At 40.8% G+C, this 20,844-nt stretch overlaps 1 protein-coding gene across 3 annotated transcripts in view; it reads right to left on the reverse strand.

Moving 5' to 3' along the window:
• Positions 1–12,418: 12,418 nt before the first annotated feature.
• The window catches only part of myo1b (myosin IB), a 63,286-nt gene continuing 54,860 nt past the window's right edge, over positions 12,419–20,844 (reverse strand). For all 3 annotated transcript variants that reach the window (XM_044014088.1, XM_044014097.1, XM_044014104.1), the window contains 7 exons: positions 20,656–20,730; positions 20,394–20,528; positions 18,904–19,010; positions 18,661–18,793; positions 17,337–17,489; positions 14,750–14,880; positions 12,419–14,648 (listed from right to left, as the gene is read on the reverse strand). In XM_044014088.1, the coding sequence (XP_043870023.1) occupies positions 14,516–14,648; positions 14,750–14,880; positions 17,337–17,489; positions 18,661–18,793; positions 18,904–19,010; positions 20,394–20,528; positions 20,656–20,730 (867 nt within the window). In that variant the 3' untranslated portion in view covers positions 12,419–14,515. The remainder of the gene's footprint in view (positions 14,649–14,749; positions 14,881–17,336; positions 17,490–18,660; positions 18,794–18,903; positions 19,011–20,393; positions 20,529–20,655; positions 20,731–20,844) is intronic.

Genomic DNA, 20,844 nt, shown 5'->3' on the forward strand with positions numbered 1-20,844 from the left:
TGTTATGACTATGCAAATTATAGCAGCATGTAACTGCTAACACTGGTTTACTTTTCTTCCATTTTAGTTTGCGTGAGCTCTCACTTTTATTCGATTAATAAATAATCATTTGCATCATCCAACCAGTTTCACATTGAAAGAGATCGGTATCATGTGGACTCACACCAAAGATGCCCAACCCTAAGAATCAATCAAACCAATAAATCAAATATTTGTCTACTAACCCGCTGCAACACAAGTGTGAGCAAATAAATACTAAATGACCTTAACAAACAAAAGGGCATGAGGATGTCAAATGCCATTAGAACCTTTCTGGAACCTACATCACATAGCCAACAAGTGAACAACAAGAGACCTCCCTGTGAGCATCCTTTTTAAGCATGATGACCTCTCTCAGGTGTGACTATGTCTTTAGCTCACACACTGTCGGCTGTCTTGACACACTGTGCCACACTTTACCGCCACGTTAATTACTGTCATCTCACTTTAGAGAGATGATAAAATTCAACGTTTAACAAGACTTTGTTGGGATTTATTGCCCGAGGTTGACAGAAACCCGACAGTTCTTATCACACGGGTTGTCATAATTATAGGTCTTCATAATATCAGTGCAGATAATGGTGCCGTAAACGGAGAGAAAGCAAACTTATTGTGTCTCCTCTGTAGACCAGAAGCACACAGAACTGTGCAAGTGACTTACTATGTGCATAGAGCTCATATGCATGGTGAAATAGTTTATTTTATTATTATTATGTATTATCCAGGGCACAGGGAAAAAACTGATTCCTTAACTAAAGGTTCATTTAATAAAATAAACACACACTTAAGTCTACAATGGCTGAAGAATATCTATTACACTTTTTTTTCCTTTTTTTGCCTTCTACACGGGCATTTTTTGACTGGAAACATAAATGTGTAGAGTTTTTAGCTCAAGGGACACATGAGCTGCTTTGTTTACTAAGTTTGTGTCACTTAATTACATTTAAATGAAAGATTTCAAACACACGAGTCACCCAAAAAACAAACAAACACATTTTAATGAACTTATGGAGGTAACAGCGAACCAACAACTCATGTGTGCAATGATTTAAAGTCACCGTTTACCTCTATGGACTTTGGTGTGGGGAGTGTGAGGTCTAGAAAGCAACACAACCCTCTGTTTCCGTTCAGACAAAGGTCGTCTACGTGAAAAAAAGTGGCAAACATTCATAAGATATCATACATTTTCTGAGGTGAGGCTTTACACCGTAGTGGCTAAAATCTGTTTTTAAAGTGTCTGCAAACTGCCCTTTGCTTCTGCTACAGTTTGGTGATTTCCTGCTGGTTCATACAGGATTGATAAGAGACAGTTATGGGCCTGGGAAAACAAACTGCTCTCACTTCAAAGACAAACACACCAACACCTGCTCAACTACCCAGCATATAAACTAAATAACCAATGAGCCTTGTACAGTGTGTGTGTGTGTGTGTGTGTGTGTGTGCAGGCATGTGTGCGCTCATCAAGGTAAATGATTATCTGGGTATCCTGATATAAAGCTTTTCAGAGATTCATTTTCTTTAATTAATGTCTTTTAGTCAACACAGATCCCCATCTCATATATGATGAAATGAGCTTGTCATCGCAGCATAGGCAGCTGTCGTATACAAGCCAATCTAATGAACTAATGAATGAAATCGATGCTGATTGTGTCATTCTGCCCCTGACTCGTGCAGACACACATACGTCATCGCCTTTCAAGCTCAGTCTTTGAGACATTAGCAACTTACATCATCTTTCATGACGATCAATCACTATGAATTATTGCTATAAATCCAATGTAGTCTTCATGTGTGTAATACTACTACTGTAAATAAAAAAAATTATACAATTTACTTAGAGGGGCTTAAGTTCATCTTATAGATACAACGATAGACCCTTTTCATGGCAGATATTTTGACAGGTCGCTGTAGAAAAGTCGCAGGCAGATGTAAATCATCAAATTAATGAAGGCTGTGCTCCATTCAGCTTCCTCAGTATCAGGGAGCATGCTGGCTCACTGCCACACTGTCCTGACTTATATGAATGGAACAGAGCCACTGTTATCAGAATGTTATCAGAGACACCTGCTTTTCCTGCTTAAAAAAACACTGGATCAATAAAAACAGCAATTCTGTTTTCCCGTGTTGAGCGTTGTAGAAGTAGAAGCAAAAACCTTTCATCTTTTTTCTCTCTCCGTCGTCACACAGGACAAAGTGATTAAACTACAGGTCACAGGTTGCCCAGTTCTACGCAGCATTATTTATGATAAAGTAAATGCAATAGTTGTTGGTGATCAGGTTATTCTTTCCCATTGCCCTCATCAGATATAGGCTATAAAAGGAGGCCGTAAAAGCCTGCTGTAAAATAATTAGTACTCTGTGATCTGTTCTCCATTAGATAGGGGATATATATCACACCATTTAATAAAGTTTGAACAATATGTTGCTGTATATCTGAGCACAAATATCGCATCATTTGAGATAAGGTCTTGTCAATAAAGACAACAAAGCGAGCGGCATTTGAAATTTCACACCACCGAGAGATATTAGGTTTGGTGGTATAATGTAATTTGGATTTATGATCAGACTTCCAGACTAACAACACTTCGTTGTGTTCATATAATTCATGCACATAACATTTATCTATTTACAAAGAGATAACGGCCATAGAGCGTGATACTTTGCACAGTACAGAGGTTGGCCTCGCGATGTCCCGTCTGATTAAAACGTCAAATATCTGTTGACCGATGCCATTTGAAGATGAAGGCTTTAATCCTCACAGGGGCGGGGGGGGGCTTCGTTGTCAAAGTGTGTGTGTGCGTATGTTTAATAAAATCACAAAGGACAAGGTTTCAAAGTAGGCTAAACAAACTCAGCAGCCCTTGACCCCCAAACTCTAACCCTAAACCTAATTTGATAAGTTATCTCAGGTTTAGGTCTATTATTCAAAACACAAAACCCATTTAATGAGTTTCCACAATGACAATTTAAGCAAATACAAACCAGGAGCTTTCCAGTGTGCCATATAGAGCTGGGAGCATATGAACCTTTATCATGTTCCCTTATGTATCAAATCTGGGGAAACACTAGTCCTCGGGAACATAGGCTTCTTTGTCACGTTCCCTTTTCTGCGTCGTCTCAATCTGGGAAACATAGGAACACTTCCCTCGTGTGTGGAATCACGTGGAAACGCACATGCATTTCCCCAAAAAAGTCAGTTTTACAGGCTCTCACACACAAACTCAAGCAACGGACCTACGTACTACAACAGAGTCAAAACAGTCTGTGAGACACAGAACAACCACACAGTCTGTAGCTGTAAAAAGGACCATTCATTTTGCCTCCATTCATACACAAATGTAAAGAGGTCGAGCTGCTAGCTAGGTAGTGCCTGTCAACCCACCATAGTTAACAGGCAGATTCTAGCATGGGGAGGGGATTTCATTTTACTGCTGCGGCAAAAATGTCATGGCAGAGTTTAGAGTAACAAGTATTTAACACTAATTATAAGGTCCAGTGTGTTTGGAAAGGGAAACAATGTTTCCCAGGAGACATTAGGGCACAAGGAAACTCCCCAACAGATATATTATAGAGTATAATGAGAGCAGTTGTTCCCCCTCCACATCCCATTGTGTCGTGTCATCGAATGTCTGCTGTGCGTTCTATTGTTGCATCCATTGTCGTGCTTCATGTTTTGCTCGGGTTGGCCTAATGGACCGCAGGGATGGAACACTTCCTGGTCGAACTGGGGCCGGGCGTTGAGGGGTTGCAAGGTTCAACATCGTTCAAAACCACTTGATTAATGGCGGCTGTCACGCCGGAGACCGGGACATAATGAGGAGGACAAGGGGGAGGAGTCGAGGAGGGGAAGAAAGGGAGGTGGGAGGAGGAGAGCGGAGATTGGATGATTATTACCGACGACAGTGAACAGCGAGATGACAGTAGAATGTGATGAGGTCTCAGGCTTGGAGTGAAGGGAGAGAGAGAGAGAAGGCAGATAGCTAATTAGCCGTGAACAGAAGTCGGTGGATGGCGGGAGGAGACAGACACACGTAGAGCTGGTTAATGGACAATGAGGGGGCAGTGACGGGACGGTAGAGCAGCGGCGACAGAGAGCAGTTAAACATCTGTTGCTCTGTGGGATTCTCAGACCATTCTGGAGGGTCAGGTTCCCAAAATACTCATCACTCACGACGGGTATTTTGGGAACCTGAAGCTGCAGAACATTTTCTCCCTTTAACACAAAAACAGAGAGGCTTTAAATTCCAAAAAAAAAAACATTGGTGTATAAACATTTTAAGAGGATTTGGGGTGGGCAATTAGTCATTAAACCAGTGTATACATAAAACGGGAATTAACCATCTCACTGCTGTGATGCGCTGAAAATCTCAGTGACCTCTGTGTGTGCCGGGGAGAAAACAAACAAGACGATTCAGACACTACAGTTCCAAATGATCTTCCCTACTTTTAAATGATTAATTTCAGATTTCAGAATATACCCATACATTTCTCTCAATGGAAACATGTGGAAATAAATCACAAGGAAATTCGTGGCACCTGCTTTCAGGCACACAAATTCTGAAAATACACAATTCTACCTCGTGATGGGTCAGGACTGAGAGTCAGAGGGCTTTATCTTTTGAGCAACTTGAATATCCGAAATGTACTGAGATGTGTCAGCCTCGAAATAGTGGCAACTGAAGGTCCTCATTTGACCTTTTTTTTTTTTTTTAACGTCTTTTACCTCTTAGTCTTCAAACTTTTTTGTGACTGAACTTCTTACCACCTCCTCTCCTCTCTTTGTGTGCATCTTTCTGTAACTATTACTGCTGCTTGTTTATTCTTGTCCTCATCATTCTCTCTGCATGCCCATCCCTTTCAGAATGAAGACAGTTCAATTAGCCTTGTGGTCCATGGACACTCCCACCAATCCATGTTTGCAGGGGTTTAATCAGAACAGTTGCATGTGTGTGTGAGGTTGAGGGTATAGGTGATAAAGACAGACATATAATTCTTTATTACCACCACTGACACTGCCATATCATCTCCCCTCTCCTGTCTTTTATTTCTGCTTTCCTCTCTCGTTCATCTCCTCCTTCGAGGTGAAACACGCCTTGATTGTACAAGTGAGGGCGATTCAATATAAAGGCAAATGCTGGTGGGTCATCGATCCACCGTGTAACTTTTAGGAAGGTTTATTAGCTGAAATTGAACATACTACCCCCCTAACTATGTTTGTGCATGTGTATAACTGCTTTCAAATATGCATAGTTTAGGGTTTTTTCTCAAAAAATACAAATCAGCTTGTGTTTTGCAGTAAAACTCCAACAAAGAGCAACATCCTTTTACGGTATCCAAAGGCCACCGTAGCTCCCAGACGCGATAATCCAAAGCAGCCAGCTAAAGAACGCCAAAATGACGTCTCCTACTTCATTATAAGATGACTTTCTTAAATTTACACGGATGGGTTTCAAAATAGTCTCTGTACCGGGTTGTTCTACACTGGCACTGGGAGGCTTTGTGCTCGAGTTCTGTGTGAAAAATGCACGAGCCAACGCAGCGCTCTTGTTTACAGGAGAAGAATGTGTTCGACAGAGGCTATCTGGAGGTTAACAGGGGAATTAGCTTTGCTCTAAATTGTTGTTTTGACAGAGGCGGGGACTGACAGGCTTAGAGGAGGGGCTGTCACATCTTGATGTATGTTGTTCCACACTGAAGAGGAGATTTCATTTCCCTAATAGATCACTCCTTGCCCTTACTTTACACCTTCTCTTGTTATTGCCTCAGTCTACCTTCTGCCAGTTTCTCTGCTGCGCCTGCCCTGCTGTCGTCTCTTTCTTTGCGCTGCACCCAACATGTTGCTTTTCTAATGGCAGTCTGAACTATTTAATTAGAGTAAAATGCAATGAGAAGCAGGGATTGTTCTCATTAACATCATTACACACCATTTTAAATCAGTGTCCTCATTGTTTTTACTTTGACTAGCCTCTGTAAATGTTTTGCTAAAACTATTCAGCCTCTATTGTGGGTCTACACAGCCCACCATGTCTTATCTTGTTTCTATATGAATTGACGCACTCTATGTCATTTTCCCAAGGACATTTTATCTATTCAATGCCCTCATAAATACTTCTCTGTGTCAAATTTCGCAGCTGTTTCCATGCTGCAGCGTTACATCAAAATCCTTTGCATTGTCCCCTCATCACTCTGTATGCCAAGGTCGAAGCAAAGTTATTCAGATCCTTAGATGTTGAAGCAAATTTGGAGGCGATAACACTGTTCAGTCATTTTGGGTATGTGTGACCTGACAAACCTCAAATTCTCTTTTGTGAGGATGGAGCGATGCAGTCAGTAGACATTTTTAGGTATTTGATAATAGAATGCGATTGCACTAGGCTTACTTAAATGAGGTGAAAGCGGACGTTAATGACACAGTTCTGCTACAAAATTTCCGAAAATGGACGACAAAAAACTGCATCACAGACAGTTGGCCACATGCAGGTTGCACACGTACAATATGGACAAAACAAAGCCACAACCCAGTCACGCCACATGTCACAAAAGTGAAAATGTCCCCCCGCACTAATGAAATAGACAGCCGTCGCTTTATATATTGCATCCACGTTGGACTGCGGCGTGGCATTATCTATATTGCTTTATGTAATGGATGCACTGTATATCATATGCTAAAGAAAATACAAATGAAAGGAGGTCTTTTTCTTAGCGTTCGGAGAATTTCAAGCCACTGAGAGACTAGCGGGGCACGTCACTCATTTAGTTGAGGTTCCTTTATTATTGGACAGATGGAGGGCAGCTTGCTCTTTGCAACCTTTAAGACAGCTTTCCCCAGATCTGTTGCCATATCAGGCTCTTTCTTACACCTCACGACTTCTTTTTGTGCTCTGATGCGTTGCCACCTGTCTCGTCCATGTCAATCATGTCCAGCTAAGGTGAACGGGTGAACTCCATCTCAAACATGATCAAGAGAAACAGGAGCCACCTGAGTTTGAAGTTCCATCGCAAAGGCTTCAACATACTCTAAGCTTCTGTTAAAAGGGAAAAAAGGTGGAGTTTTGTATTTGAAAAAGTTGTCTGGGTTCTTCCTGAATGCACCGCCACTCCTCGTGCACACAGTCCTGTTCAGTGTTCAGTGCGGCGCTGCCTAATGTCTGTAAATGAGCACCTAACGATGTGTGTGCAGCTATTTGCTTATCCATGTCAGGCGCACAGCTGCGCGTCTTCACACGTACACGCAGACAAACACACACACACACGCTCAAACAGAAAGACATGGTGATGTTCACAGGCACAGATAGATTGTGACGATTTTTAGTCTATGTTGCTCAAACGTCGAGAGAACTGTGTCCTTCTCACAAGGCAGAGGACAGAGGAGAGCAAAATGAGCTTGGACACACACACACACACACACACACACACACACACACACACAACATGAAATTTGTTGTTATGTGTTGCTCATTGATGTTTCTAATCCCTTGTCCGTTCACGCAGAGCCACCAGCAGGGTGGATTCTTTCTTCCTATATCTGCAAGATGGAGTAGCACAACATTTTGTATGAGCATCATGTTCCCCAGACTCCCCGCTGACTCCGGCAGTCACCATGACTTATCCATTAGGTTTCCATGAAGTATAAACATTTGGATTTTTTTTTTTCTGAAATATTCAGTGGGCCAGATTAAAATGTGGCAGCCTATACTGTGCAGTCACGTTCCCATCAGGATGAATTGTAATCCCTACTTTCAAAAACATCCGTTTTGTTCCTGTCTATGATATTGGAATTATGTATTTTTCACTCATTCATTCATTCATTCATTCATCTTCTACCACTTTATCTTCCACATGAGGCTTGTGTACTTTCTTTGACTCCAAAAAATAGAAATTGTCACAACTTTGTGGATTTCCTTTACTGAAAGTCTACATATGATGCCCAAACAAAGCTTTTCACATTCCCATCAACCTCACAAAGCAAAAAAAAGACCAGAAACTATCTAAAATTAGACTATAGCAACTCGACACCAAAGAGAAAATCTGAATATGATAGAAAATGAAGTACGTATTATCGTTATTAGTTTACAGTGCAGTTAATTTAGTTATAATTAGTTTTTATTCAATTTTGCAGATTTAGCAGATTAATTTAATGATTCCCTCTCACTTCTAACCCGTGTACAGCTATTCACAGATGGTGCAGCAGAAGCCCATTTCACCCTCAATACTTTACTCCCCTCCTCCCTCTCCGTTCTCGCCTATTGATGTGATAATGGCTACAAACTGATGAAGCCACAGAGTGCACTGGTGACACGAGGGTGAATGGGGACACAGACTATATCCACCACCCAGTAACACTCATTAATCAGATCTCTTCCAGACCCTGTTCCTCACTCCAGACTCCCCGACACATGGCCACAGGCGCTAATGTAAAACTCTGTGTGCCTGTCTTTGCCCATGAACCACCGCTCATGTCTGTCTTTACTCCGTTCTCTGTTGCTTTGCCGTCTCTGCCTGAGGCAGATTGGTCAAATAAAAACACCAAATACATGGCACAACATGAGGAGAACACAAACATTTGTTTTCTTTGCTTCTATTTTATATTTATATATAAAAACTAGAAATGAACGCTGTGGAAATAGAAAATAATTTTCTCCAAATGACAGACTGTCTGTTTCATACATTGGGGGGATATTTGTGTCGCTTAAAGGAATAATTCACCGATTTGCACTTAGCTTTGTATTACTAGAATAGGGGTAGCATTTTTGAAAAAGAAATACCTTCATTCTTTTCTTTGTTATGTGTCACTAGTGACACTCGGTTCTGTTAGCTTAACTGTTAGCAAAGATGGCGGACACTGTTTACATTCTGGGAATGACCCTACAAGTGGGTCTAAAAAGTGCAAAATTAGCGTTGCAATGTCATTGGTGGGCACACAACAGAAAAAAGAATGAAGATATTTCTCGACTAATTCCTTTTTAGACCCACACGTAGGGGGACGGGACCTCAGTCCCAGAACAGTGTCCGCCATCTTTGCTAACAGTTGCGCTAACAGGACCAAGTGTCACTGGTGGGCACGTACAAAAAGAAAAGAATAAAGATATTTCTCAACTCGGGTAACTGAGGCTGGGAAGCACAATTTTTCAAAAATACTAGCTCTATTCTAGTAATACAAAGCTAAATGCTAAATCGGTGAAGTATTCCTTTACATCACAGCATAGATTTACGCCAAAGTAAATCAGCGGGCTGGTGTCCAACGTGTCGACATCCACATTCTAAACTCCCTCACTCAATAATGAAATCAGCCTCTTCACTGTGACAATTCAATACAGTCAATACTGTTAACTAACTTCCATCGCACACACACACACACACACACACAGCCCTTATGTGTGATTCCTTGAGGCAGGCGGCGTGCTAATTAATTCACAACACTAGGAGGACAATATCATGGTCCAATATTTTAAAAAGGAGGTTAAACAAATATTCCACCTCTAATAATATGCAGCATTAAAGTAATGGCGGGGGGGGAGACAGGTTGGGAGGAGGAGAATGAACAGGGGGGTCGCACATTGAATTTAGAGATTCATTAGTTCACACTGAACTTTGATCCTATTGACTATAGATGGTAGTAAATCCAGAACACTGGAAAAGCCCAATCTTTATCCTAATTGTGTGGGAGCATGAAAGTGGTGGCTTCAAGTTTAATGTGATTGGTTTTGGTTTTGGGGGCAAAATCTGGGAATGTAAATGCAGTAAAGCTTCACTATAGTAATGAAGTTCGTAATTAACATGATGTTTCCGGTCATTAACATATTACACCTAGACGATAAGAAGGAGTCTGGAGTTTGTAAACTGCCCGACTAAGGCAGAGAGTTTCATCCACTCACTAATTTCTATGCTTCTCTGACGATGTGACAAGCCCACAGTGCCTGCACCATACAGTCACTACACAAATACAATAAATACCATGGGATGGTATTTGAAAATGGGATCTGCCAAATTGCCAATCATACAATTTTAGCCTGAAGATGTAAGAGGGAACGTTTAAAGATATAAGAGACTTTTCAAAATACTGTAGTTGACCACACACACACACATGTTTGTGTAGCATTCATGGTAAGGACACTGTAAATGTCCATAACGCCCCTTATACTAACCTCAACTATCACAAATACATTCCTAACCATAACATTTCCCTAAACCTAAAAGCCATTTCAAGGGGCTTTCCCAAAAAGTGTTTTGGTCCTCACAAAAATACCCATACAAGATCTCTCTCTCACACACAAACACTTGTTTTTATCGTTGTGAGGACACATCTTTGACATGATGCATTCCCTAGCTCCTTACCCTAACCCTCACAACTAAGTCCCTTAACCTTAACATAAACCCGAATTCTATGTCTTAACCCACACAAAAGGCTCTTTAAAGTTTTGGGGCCCAGACAAAATGTCCCCACATGGTCAAAATGTCCTCACATAGACGCATACACACACACACACACACGTGCAGGCCACCATACAATGTGTCACAATCAAGGGTCACACGGCTTTTAAATTCTTTTTTTACAACATTTTTTTATGCCTGCTTCCATTCCTTTTACTCCTGCTTTAGCATGTCTTTGTGATTTATTTTCATTCCACGCCGTGTCTATATTTATCTATTAGAGAAAGCGGAGGCGAGAATGACAGGGAGGTCGTGAGTGAGATACTTCAGCACACTTCTGCAAACATTAGGTAGCGTTTTACCTTTTTTTTTTCTTTTTTTTTTTTACTGCCTTTTTATCTGAGAACAGAGGAGGGCACGGGGGACGGGTGAGATGGAGGCACACGATCCTCTGTGGCGACCCCTAAAGAGAGAAGTTGAAAGAAAAAGTAAGAAGAAGAGGAAGATTTTCATCTCAGAACACATTGTACAGTGTTGAAGACAGAATGTTAATTTGGCTCTAGGCAGTTTCTGCTATTGCAACTATAACCGATATGGAGCAAATTCAATTTAATGCCAACTGTAAACTTGTGTTTTTATGCGCTGTATTTACAACTGCAGCGCATACTATTTTGAGCAAGTGTAGTCCCTGTTGATGGTCATGCAGTTGGCTGGCTCTGCATCTTCCTGGTCACTATATCCAGTATAAAGTATGTACTGTACGTTCTTGCATTCAAATGCAGTAGAGTTTTACATTTTGTGGATTAACATCAAATGCATAAATGTATAACCTTCTAACAATGCATGCATTATGAAGAAATGTAAGTAAAGGTTTTTTTTGACTGTACCAGACCTTTATGGATCAGCAAAAATCTGTTTGGCATCTTCCCTCATCATCCTTGTGTTCTTTTCAGTGTAATTGTAATGTCAGCTGCAATCCACAAGATGTCACCAAAGACTACTATTAGAGGCAGCGTGGTTCGCTCTGGAATAAGTGTTTTGAAGGCTCGGTTTAAGTCACGCAACCAAGGTTGTTGGGATTATTTTTATTTTTTTTAAAGATGTTTGAATTAACAATTCCTTGTTTATGATGTGTGTAAAACTACTGAACTCTGGTTTTCCTATGTTGTGCTGGACATTTTTGCATATGCACTTCACTGATTGTACACTACAGGATTTACAGAGTGTACAATGTACAGTCCCTTTGCACTCCCACTGTGGGTTGAATATCCACAGGGAGACTTTGACTCCTCCTTCCTTTCCCAGCCTGCTGATCGGTGGGAACTGGGTACTGGGTAGCCCAAAATGGTATGCTATTTTTACCACTCAGTCCTCAATCTGAGGGCTGCTCCCTGGAGACCTGTTGCCGGCAGCTTTCCCCAAGCCGCGGAATTTAACCCCAGGACAGCTCTCCCCAGATGTGATGGAAAACATCTGGCCAACTGCTTTGACTACAAGGCTTGGCTGTCCAGCCCCAGTGCTACTAACCCAAAAGAACTAGCCAACACCCTGTTGATAACGCAGATAAATGGCGACCTGCGCCCCTTTAAATTAACGGGAGAATTAATAATCTGATAGTCTGCCTTCACAGTAGATTACACGGCAAGACTGTTTTTGTGCAAACTGTACCGTGTCATTATGCTGCTTTGAAGGTCCGGTGTGTAAAACATAGGTGAAATGACTTTCACTTAGCAGAACTCAAAGATAAAAAGGATTATACTTACATTTTTGTTGTTGCGTGAACTGTTGGCTTTCCACAACCGCAGACTGAGTCTTTTATATTCGCAACAGGAGCGAGGTCAGCCCTACAGAGGCCACCATTTTGGACCACCATGTTATAACGATCGCTCACAACGGGGCTCCAACACACATTCAGCAAAACATCTTACACACGGCACCTTTAAGCCCTTAAATGCCCTTCACAGGCTGACGTGGAGGATGACATACGGAGACACAGCCAAAGAATGTCACAGATTCCCAGAATGACATTTATTTATTTATTTTCTTTATTTATTTATCACCGATTTTTATTTAATTTAAAATTAAAAAAAAGAAAAGAAAAGAAAAGAGAGAAGAGATTACTTGCAAACGTTACATCGAGTTCTACCGAAACCTTCCCGCGCTGTGTCTTTCAGCACGCGTTAACATTAGGCACACAAGAATGCAGACACCATTTTACAGTTGCAGCCATTGTACGAAAAAACATAAGAGAGTGAGTGAGAGAGAGAGAGAGGTGGAGGGAAGCGGTCACCTTAGCAAAACTGCACGGAAATGGAGCAGAGCCAGGCAACAAATACGTACGTCGCAACTGGCCATTTATCGCAAACTTTCCCACGTGTCATCAACAACTGATTCCTCAATTCCCTGTGTTGTGTGTGGCATTAAATACAGAAAACAAACAAACAAACCAAGATAGTTTGGATTAAAAAAAAAAAAGACTAGACCAGATTTGGTTGTTAGATACCCTTACATCGTTGCCAGAAAGACAAAAAAACACACAACTGGTTGACTTGTATACCAATAGTACAATGCCCAATTACCAGTACACCAAAATACACATTATTATAGTCAACATACCTGAATATAGAGCACTCATGTTTCTTTTATAATCAAATTTGGCTTGTGTGTAAATATATGCGTACCAATTTTTTTTTTTATACGAGCGTACTAGACAGTTGCAAAAGTGGAGACGGATCAATGTCTTTAAGATACATCAAGAATCCATGGTCATGTGAAAACGTGATATTTGGTCTTTCACCTTGAAAAGAAAATACATTAGAGAGAGAAAGGCCAAAGCACGACAATAACTCAAGCCGAAGTGGCAAAAAAAAAATATACCAGCCATTTCACTAACACAGCAATAAAAATAAGGATACTAAAGAAACCCCTTTGTTCATGCCGGGGCCACAACCTAAAGAAACTATATGTACAGCCTATAGTACAGTGAGGGCGACTGCTTTGGGTTCTTACGGTTTGGAAGAGAATAACTGAGAAAAAGAATGTTATTTATTGCACACAAATACATCTGCATCAAGGGTTTCACTTTCCACTGGAATGTCTATACTGCCACTGTCAGGTGTGTTCCCACATGAAGTGAGATGATTTTTGCATTCATACACGGCTGTTAGGGAACTGAAATTCATCACATGTGCAGTGCTATCAAATCGATGGCCCTGATAGGTTGCTATGGCCCCATATTCAATTGTTTTTGGCATTGAAATTTGTCAATATCTGTGATTAAGTGGGCTCATTCGTCACCTGTAGGGTTTGTATTTGTACACTGACATATGACAAGTCATGCGACCTGTCCAATGGCACATCGGAATGACAGATACAAAAAGTGGTTTCACAATAATCTGGAAAAAATTACATTTGAATTCTCAACGAGCCGCTGTGCTTTTTTCTTCTTCTTTTTTTTAGTCAGAGAAAAATACATAAAAATAGAACATCATACAATCAAATTCACTTTCAGGTCCTCTTTTGGTTACGCTGAGGTGAAAACAAGTGCAGTTTTTGTTTTATTCGGAGAAATTAACTCTGAAAAACAGGCCGAGCCCAAAAGTTCCTAGTTTGTCGCAAATTTTAAGCAACGCGCTTAAAGCCTTAAGGCCAGTTGGGGCTGGAGCTTGTCACACAAGTTTCTCTCTAATAACATTTTTATCTGAAGACTGAATAACCGAGCAGGCGGAACAATCACCATCAAGATCACCGCTGGTCTCCGTCGTGCTCCACAAAGATTTTCTACTCACCCGTCTTCAACTCTTGACTCCAGTTCCACAAATACACCAGTGAAACATTTTACCAATTTTCTGTGGCATGCAACCTGTACACAGGCTTTCTTTGCCAAACAAGAGGCACATGATTACAGCTATAGTGGTGCCATAGTAAATCTGAAAAGAAGAGACTGAAGGAAAATCAACAACACAACATGCCAAATAACTGCACTGTCATTTTTAGACTCAGGGTGGGCACTGGGGTGGTGATTGTGGTGGTTCATGAGACCAGACTTTGCGGAGTGGGTGGTGTTTTTTATGTATAATTGCTCCCAAACTGTAAGGGGTCTCCACTATGCCGTTAAGGGCACCGACACCTCCAGCAGGCGGTTGTTCTTGCGCTTGCAGGACACGCCGTTGCCATTCTTGGGAGACCCCGGGATGAACTTCACACATACTTTGTCGTGCTTGAACTGCACCACGAACCTGTCGCACACGGAGACATTAAAACCACATCGTTAGACACTGTCCGGGCGGACGACGTGTCACATCACTCATCCCATAATGACCGGACTCTGTTCCCTTACTCGTCTGAGATGTCGACTTTGAGCTGCTCTTTGTCACCAGCCGCGGCCCCGATGCGGTGGAGTTGGGTGATGGTCTCGATCAAGTGCTCACTGCTGAGTAAGAAATCTCCCTTGACAGCTGACACTGAGCCCTGATGTAAAAAGAGAGGAATCCACAAATCATAGGCATCAAAAACTGGTCCATGGCACATCATGTACTATGTACTTTACTACCGTAAAAGGTGTACAGTACATAGATAGAAAAACTGAATAAATAAATGTCAAATAGCACCGTTATGTGTACAGCATCGCTGTCGTGTATGTCCTTATTTGCACATGTACTTCTTCTTTTTATATATTTTTTAATATTTGTTTATTTTGTATCTAACCTCTGCTTTATTGTCTACTTATATTAGAACGGTAAATAATGATTGATACCATGCTGCTGTAATGTAAACATTTCCAAGTTTTAACACCTAAACCTCAATTAGTCTGCCTTGACTTTTTTTATTTGCTTATTTCAACCATAAAAGGGCCAGAAAACATAATGTGACTAAGCGCTTTTACCAATTTTTCCAGAATAACTTTCAATATCTGGCAGTTATTGTTAAAATAGTATATTTACAATTTAAAAAAGTTTGATTAAAAAAACGAACAAACAAAAAAACACTGTAGTTGTACATGCACACCAGATTTGCGTAATAAATTGGAAATTTGAACAGTAAAACACATATTTAAATTAACATTTGTTCAGTGTCAAAAAAACAGGCCAAAAAAAATGGAATCTATGTACAGGCGTTTTTTCCAACTCTCTCCTCTCCGGTGACAAAGACACTGATTCGCTGGTTTCCTGCAACAGCGCAGGTTTAATTACCGTAATAACCTTTGACGTGCAACTTCTCAGCTTTCAGAAACAGCACAAACGTCACGTAATTACACTAACGCAAAGTGTGCTTGTGTTAAAGGGTTAATAAATACATAAAAATACATGTGTACATGTATTATATCCTTTGTCTGTCTATCTGGTCTCTATTTTGCAGCAACTCAATACAATGTAATTTATACAAAATATATAATTTTGTGTTTTGCATGTGTGGGCGTGTTGTGTTCCTGTGTGTGTGTGTGTGTGTGGTCTGTCAGCCAGACGCCAGGTTAACAGGAAAAACTTAACCCTTGTAAAATGTTTACTTGTGTTTCTCAATTCAATAAAACAAAAACAACAACCTTAAATTACTGAAAAAAGAAGAAGAAAGAAAACGGTTTGAATCAGCATTTCCTGAAGCTAGAGATTTCCCATGAGCACTTAAAGCAACAGCACAATTTCACTCAGGCAAAGAGAGTAAATCTATTTCATTTAGAGGAAAATGCATTACTGCAGGCTCACTTCCACCGTGTGTAAAAATCTAGTCTCCTCTGTTAAGCGCTCATACATATTCAAAAACCAACAGCACACACCTGCAAAGCCGACTACATTCACGGGAAGAATTACAGTGGGATTTAACAGGAAAACAGTTGAACAATGTTGATGAAATTGTGAAAATATGTTGACATTTCTTGCCAAGAGTTGGATGAGAGCAGCGGTGTCACTTGTAGTTATAAGTAAAGACTAGTGATGGCACAATAGCACTCTTTGGTGTCCGATAGTGAAACTGATCTCACAGACTGGAGTATCTGCCTATACTGTCATTTTTAGAAACTGTTAAAATCCCATTTGTGCGCGCCATATCAAGCTATTACAAAGACATGACCGTAATAACCACACGTTAGCTTTGACATTTTGTGCTAGCCTTGTCAAGCTAATTCTTCAACTGTGTAATAAATAATCTTTCTTTTTTTGGTTATTTTAAATTTAAATAATTTAATTATCCTGTGACTAAGTGGTTTTTGCCCATTTCTCCAAAACAACTTTCAGTATCTGGCAGTTATTTACAGTCTACTGCGTGTTCAAATAGTGCATTAACAATATAAAATGAAGAAAAACAAACCTTTTTGTATGTTAAATTTGAAATTTGAACAGTATACAACATATTTAAAATAACATTTGTTTGAGCTTTTGTCTCAAAGTCCAAAAAATGGAAACTATGTACAGCTGTTTTTCCAACTCGCTCCTCTCTGGTGACAAAGATGCTGAAATTACCGTAATAACCACACATTAGCTTTGACATTTTGTGCTAGTCAAGCTAGTTCTCCAACTGTCTAACAAAGATTCTTCCCCTATAAAGAAGAAATAAACAGCCCACATGACGACTCAGCTAAAATAATAAAAAGATTGTCTGCCTTGACTTTTTTTATTTTAACCATAAAAAGGCCCAGAAAATGATTGTGTTTAATCTATCCATTTTTCCAGAACATTTTCCAGTTATTTACGGTTTACTGCGTGTTCAAATAGTGTATTCACAATTTAAAATGAAGAAAAACAAACAAATTTTGCGTGTTAAATTTGAAATTAGCTTTGACATTTTGTGCTAGCCATGTCGAGCTAATTCTCCAACTGTGTAACAAAGATTCTTCCCCTATAAAGAAGAAATAAACAGCCCACATGACGACTCAGCTAAAATACCGTTGCTGATTTTATGCTCTGCATCACAACAGACTCTCCACCCCTCACCTCTTTGAGTTTGAGAGCAAAGAAGCCGTCGCTCTGTGTGCTCACTGACACACTAGTGACGTCCGGCAGAGGGACGCTGGCCTTCAGCTGGCCCGTCTTCTGGTCGGCCAGGATGAACCTCTTCTTAGTCAGCAGGAAGATACGAGGCGTTCCCTGCCAAACCAGAGCAGCAATGAGTCACCACAATGTCAGACTACAGTAACATGCACAACACGTGTGTGTATCAGTTCTCTTGATCTTGAAACTGGGACCGCGTGAAAAGCAAAAAAAAAAAGATAAAAGAAGCATAATAAACTTGTTCGGACATGTCAACGCATCAGATTCCTGCTGCTGGCGGCCGAGGTTGCTGGGTGGAACATACATCGAAATAAATATCATGGTTTTGTGCTTTAAATGTGAGTGGAGTGGAAAAGGGCATCTATATTTTGGAATTACACATCTTACATGAGCTAAATAAAAAAAAAAGTTCATCTTATCCAGCCAGTTGAGGACAACCCATAAGTAAGAATATGTCCACCAGGGGGCGACTGCTGGAAGTGTATCACTACTATCTACTATCACTAGTTTCAGGTTGTAAGGATCGCTTGAGCTGCACCATTCTGTTGGTAATGTGATCTCAAGGAAAATAAACCACTAGGGAAAAATATATTCCCCCCGCGTTCAAAACACTACACACTGAAATTATCTGTAACCTAATATGATAACAAAAGGAAATTCTTCTTTTATTTGCATGGTAATATATTAAACACAGGGAGGGAGAACACGTCACGGAGCCCAGAGACAGGGAGCACTGTGCAGGTGACGTCTGGCACACTCAAACTCTATAAATGATTCCAAAACTAACTGTGGGTTATGTTTGCGGACTGGTCGTTGGATCCCTGCATGCGCAGCGAGGACACATGTCATTGTTTATTAATGCTCACCTTGTTGGGGGATACTTTTACTTTTGGGTTTGTTTTTGTGTCCTTTGTTGGTGGTGCAGTGTCCAGGCCTGACACATTACGTTTATTTCTATTAATACATCATAACAACAGCATGACACATATTATGCCTCCTAGAATAGTTTCAAAGTTTTAAAGTGTTATTGATCTGATCTGCCCATTACCTTTAATGTGCACTTTCTCCTTATTTTTTCCCTCTTCCTCTATAGCATATGTTCCCATTTAGAGAAAATAGACAATAATGAGTGGACACCAGTGTGATTGACAGCTGGTATCGTTCAGTATGTGCCTGGTTAAAAGTAACGCCTGTGAATTTCCGGACTTTCTGGCCAAAATTCAGATTCTCATGGGCGATGTCACTAGCGGGTGGTACGTGTCCTCACCTTGCCATTAGCTCTGTTGATCTTGTTAACCACGTCAGCCAGCAGGACCTTCTCCTCCATGGCACTGTTGAGTTTCTGGTACTTGGGGTTCTTGCTGATCTCCAGGTAGTCTCCTCTGAAGGGCTGACTCACACTGAAACAAAGGAATTACAGACTCGCTAATCTACTCATCGACTACAAAGTAAAAATGTTTTTATTGGACCATGAAATGAGCAGCTCTCTGCTGAAGTGAATGTCAGGTACCTGCTTGGGTAGAGAGTCTTTTTATCCTTGAAGATCTCACTTGCCTCCAGCTTCTCCTCATACACTACCTTCTTCTCCTCCGTGAACCGACTCCTGTATTTCTTGCACTAAACACACAAACACAAGAGGAGAGAGGGACTCTCGTTGCTTAGCGTATCGTTTATAATGCAACAAAAAGTTAAATCCTCCTACTTGGTCTTGTAACACTTAAATGTTTCTATTCTTATGCAAAGTTGAGACGGACTCGGAATTTAATTACCGGCAATGATGTCGCATTGTTATAAGACAATAAGGAATCTTCAATATTGCGAACCAGTAATTCCCAGAGACAGGGTTGGGACCCACAAATGGGCAACAGGGGATTTTTGCCAACTTATTCCTGTCTTTTACTTAAGATTTATGGGTTTATGGAACGCTGTGATTGATTTATCAAACATAATATCCCAGTTACCCGTTTAAAAATAATGACAATTGTGAATTAAGTCACGGTAGTTTGTCCCCTCCCATACAAAAAGTTTAGGAAACACTGTTTTTGACCCAATGCCTGCACTCACTGCTTCTAAAAAAAACTTTTACCCTCACAAATTATATTCACAAACCTGTAAAAATCCACACTAGTCAGCATTTTTCCCCTTTGCCACCATCATCCATCCACCTGACAGGAGTGGCGCATTAGACTCCGACATGATTTTTGGACAGGCGGGCATTGGGCTGCTCACAATAACATGTCAAATTGTGTCAAATGTCACAATTCCCAACCGATGTGATTAGCCATGGCGGAGCGTACAGTCAGTGTGCCGGTTGCCGGATTGTCCACCAGAGCAGTGTCGAAAAAACGTCCCACATTTAACCATCTGCTCTCTGTGAAGGCTTTTCCAAGAACTGTTCATATGCCTGTCAACTACAGCAGCACAGGATCCATACCAGATAATGAATCCTCCTGACCCCGATGTTACCAATCCACATGACACGTCTTGTCAGTTGGTTGTCCCATCATATTTTCACACTTCTAATTTATTCTCAAAATTTGTACACAAATTAGACACAATATTTCTTTAACTCTCTTTCTTTGACCATTGTGATATTCAGGCCATCTGGTTTTATTTGGATTTTATGGCTGTAGAATCACCAAAAAAAAAAAAGTGAGTGCTTCTGACCCTTTTTCCAAGATAACTTTTACTATCAATATCTGGCGTAGTAACCGTTACAGTACTGAAAAGCTGACGTCACAAATATATGATATGCTGGTGAACCTCGTCTGGGATTGGACAGCCGGAACGTGGAATGTATTTCTCTGTTTTCCAGTATCCATCCATCTACCTTCTACCACTTTAAACTCCAAATGAGTGTCCAATTTGCAATTTGGACTGTGGGAGGAAACCGTTGAACCCGGAGAAAACCCACACACACACACACACACACACACACGGAGAACATGCAAAGGCCCTTGTTCCGACCGGGTTGAAGGAGAAAGAAATGATGAGACTGACCCTCCAGAGATGGAAGATTCTCCTAAGCTCTGTGTGGACTCCATCCAGGAAGAGATAAGGCCGTGCGGGCCAGTTCTTGTCTATGGGTGACATGGAAGGTAAGGTTCTCTTCAGGCCCAGGAAGTACTTTTGCATCTGGATAAATGGAAGACACATGAAAACTGTGAGGGGAAAAACGAGGCACTTTGATATCCACAAAAACGCATTCGTTAAATCCAAATAATCTTTGCTAAAAACAAAAGCCATTCCAAGCCATACGTACAATCCTCTGGACGGTGAAGTCATAGATCTTCTTGCCTGCATTTGCCCTGAAGAACTTCCTGTACTCTCTGCGGATCTGTCACAGCAAACAAACCAAACTTAGACGCTACAGTTACCCATCTCCACCCATTTGTCTTATGTGAGGGCAGGAAAGACAAAGAAAACAACACCAAACGCACAAACAACACCT

This window comes from Solea senegalensis, linkage group LG2 (genome assembly GCF_019176455.1).
Source record: "Solea senegalensis isolate Sse05_10M linkage group LG2, IFAPA_SoseM_1, whole genome shotgun sequence".
Lineage (NCBI taxonomy): Eukaryota > Metazoa > Chordata > Actinopteri > Pleuronectiformes > Soleidae > Solea > Solea senegalensis.